The sequence below is a fragment of the Suricata suricatta genome, chromosome 2 (genome assembly GCF_006229205.1).
Source record: "Suricata suricatta isolate VVHF042 chromosome 2, meerkat_22Aug2017_6uvM2_HiC, whole genome shotgun sequence".
Taxonomy (NCBI): Eukaryota; Metazoa; Chordata; class Mammalia; order Carnivora; family Herpestidae; genus Suricata; species Suricata suricatta.
The window spans coordinates 18221256-18222454 of record NC_043701.1 but is presented as its reverse complement, the minus strand read 5'-3'; the positions used below and the strand labels follow the sequence as shown (position 1 = coordinate 18222454).

Genomic DNA, 1199 nt, shown 5'->3' with positions numbered 1-1199 from the left:
TACTTCTTTCACTAGTTCTGGAAATTCTCCTCCAGTTCAGTTGGGTGATCTTATCAGAAACTTGTACTCATTTCTTTCTATGAGTATCAGTGCAGATGAAACACATTTGTAGGAGACTTTATAACCACATCTAAGTTATACGTGTTGTAAATGACAAAAGACCTGATTGGAGTTCATTACAGTGCAGTTGACAAGGAAATTCGGTTAGTTCTGTGACACACATCATTTCAAGATAATAGCATAATAGGACATAACCTGATTTCTAGGAGTTTCATATAGGTAACCTGAGAGGGTTTAGTTAACTAACCTCTTTTTTTATATAAGGAAACCAAATGTTTTGAAATATGCCATGGGCTCTCTGGAATATTTTGGTTAGATTGTGATGAAAAGACTTTTTAGAATTTGGTTTTGGGAAGTTTGTACTTTAGGACCACAGATTATTATGAAATGTTTACCAAAGCGACGATAAAAGATTTTACAGGCAAATACAGAAGGTTACATAATTGTAAGCAAAACTTGTCTTTTTTTTAATAGTGAAGACTGTTTTTCTAATAATTGGTTTGCTTTTCATAAAAAATTATAAACAAAACTTGTTTTTAATGTTTATTTTTGAGAGAGGGAGACACAGAACCTGACATGGGGCTCAGACTCACAAACTGTGAGATCACAACCTGAGCCAAAGTTACATGTTCAACTAAGGTACCCCTGTAAACAAAATTTAGTCTTAAATTTATTCTAATCATAGCCATTACTGGCCATATAATATTCTTTTCTAAAGGTTTTTCTTTAAACCTACAACAAAAATATATTTCCATGCTCACACCATTTTCTTACTGAAAACAAGTTCCTTGTACACAGAATTGTTTCCCTTATTTTGGATAGCTTTAGCTCATTAATTGAATTTTTAGTGAAAAGAATCCAAAGTTTTTAAGTGTTAATAGTGAAGTTTGTGAAGTAGGCAAACCTTGATCTCCCCTTCTGCGAGGACGCAGTGAATCTCTATCTGCGTATTGAGCAGTTCCTCCGGGAGCGCCGAGGGCTGACTAGACCGCGTCTGCACAACAGAGGTTGGAGGGAACACACAGCAGCAAAAGAGACATGATGACAAGTGGGAACCTCCATCCCTACCTGTGAGCTGCAGTGGGGATGGAGAAAATTGAGGGGCTGGGAGCAGATTTACCTGCTTTGAGATACGGATA

General features: G+C 36.5%; 1 protein-coding gene across 1 annotated transcript in view; it reads right to left on the bottom strand.

The window, feature by feature from the left end:
* SLC35B4 (solute carrier family 35 member B4) overlaps positions 1–1199 on the bottom strand; it is a 30898-nt gene that overhangs the window by 28656 nt on the left and 1043 nt on the right. Inside the window, exon 2 of the mRNA XM_029918007.1 lies at positions 965–1054. Within this exon, the coding sequence (XP_029773867.1) occupies positions 965–1054 (90 nt within the window). The remainder of the gene's footprint in view (positions 1–964; positions 1055–1199) is intronic.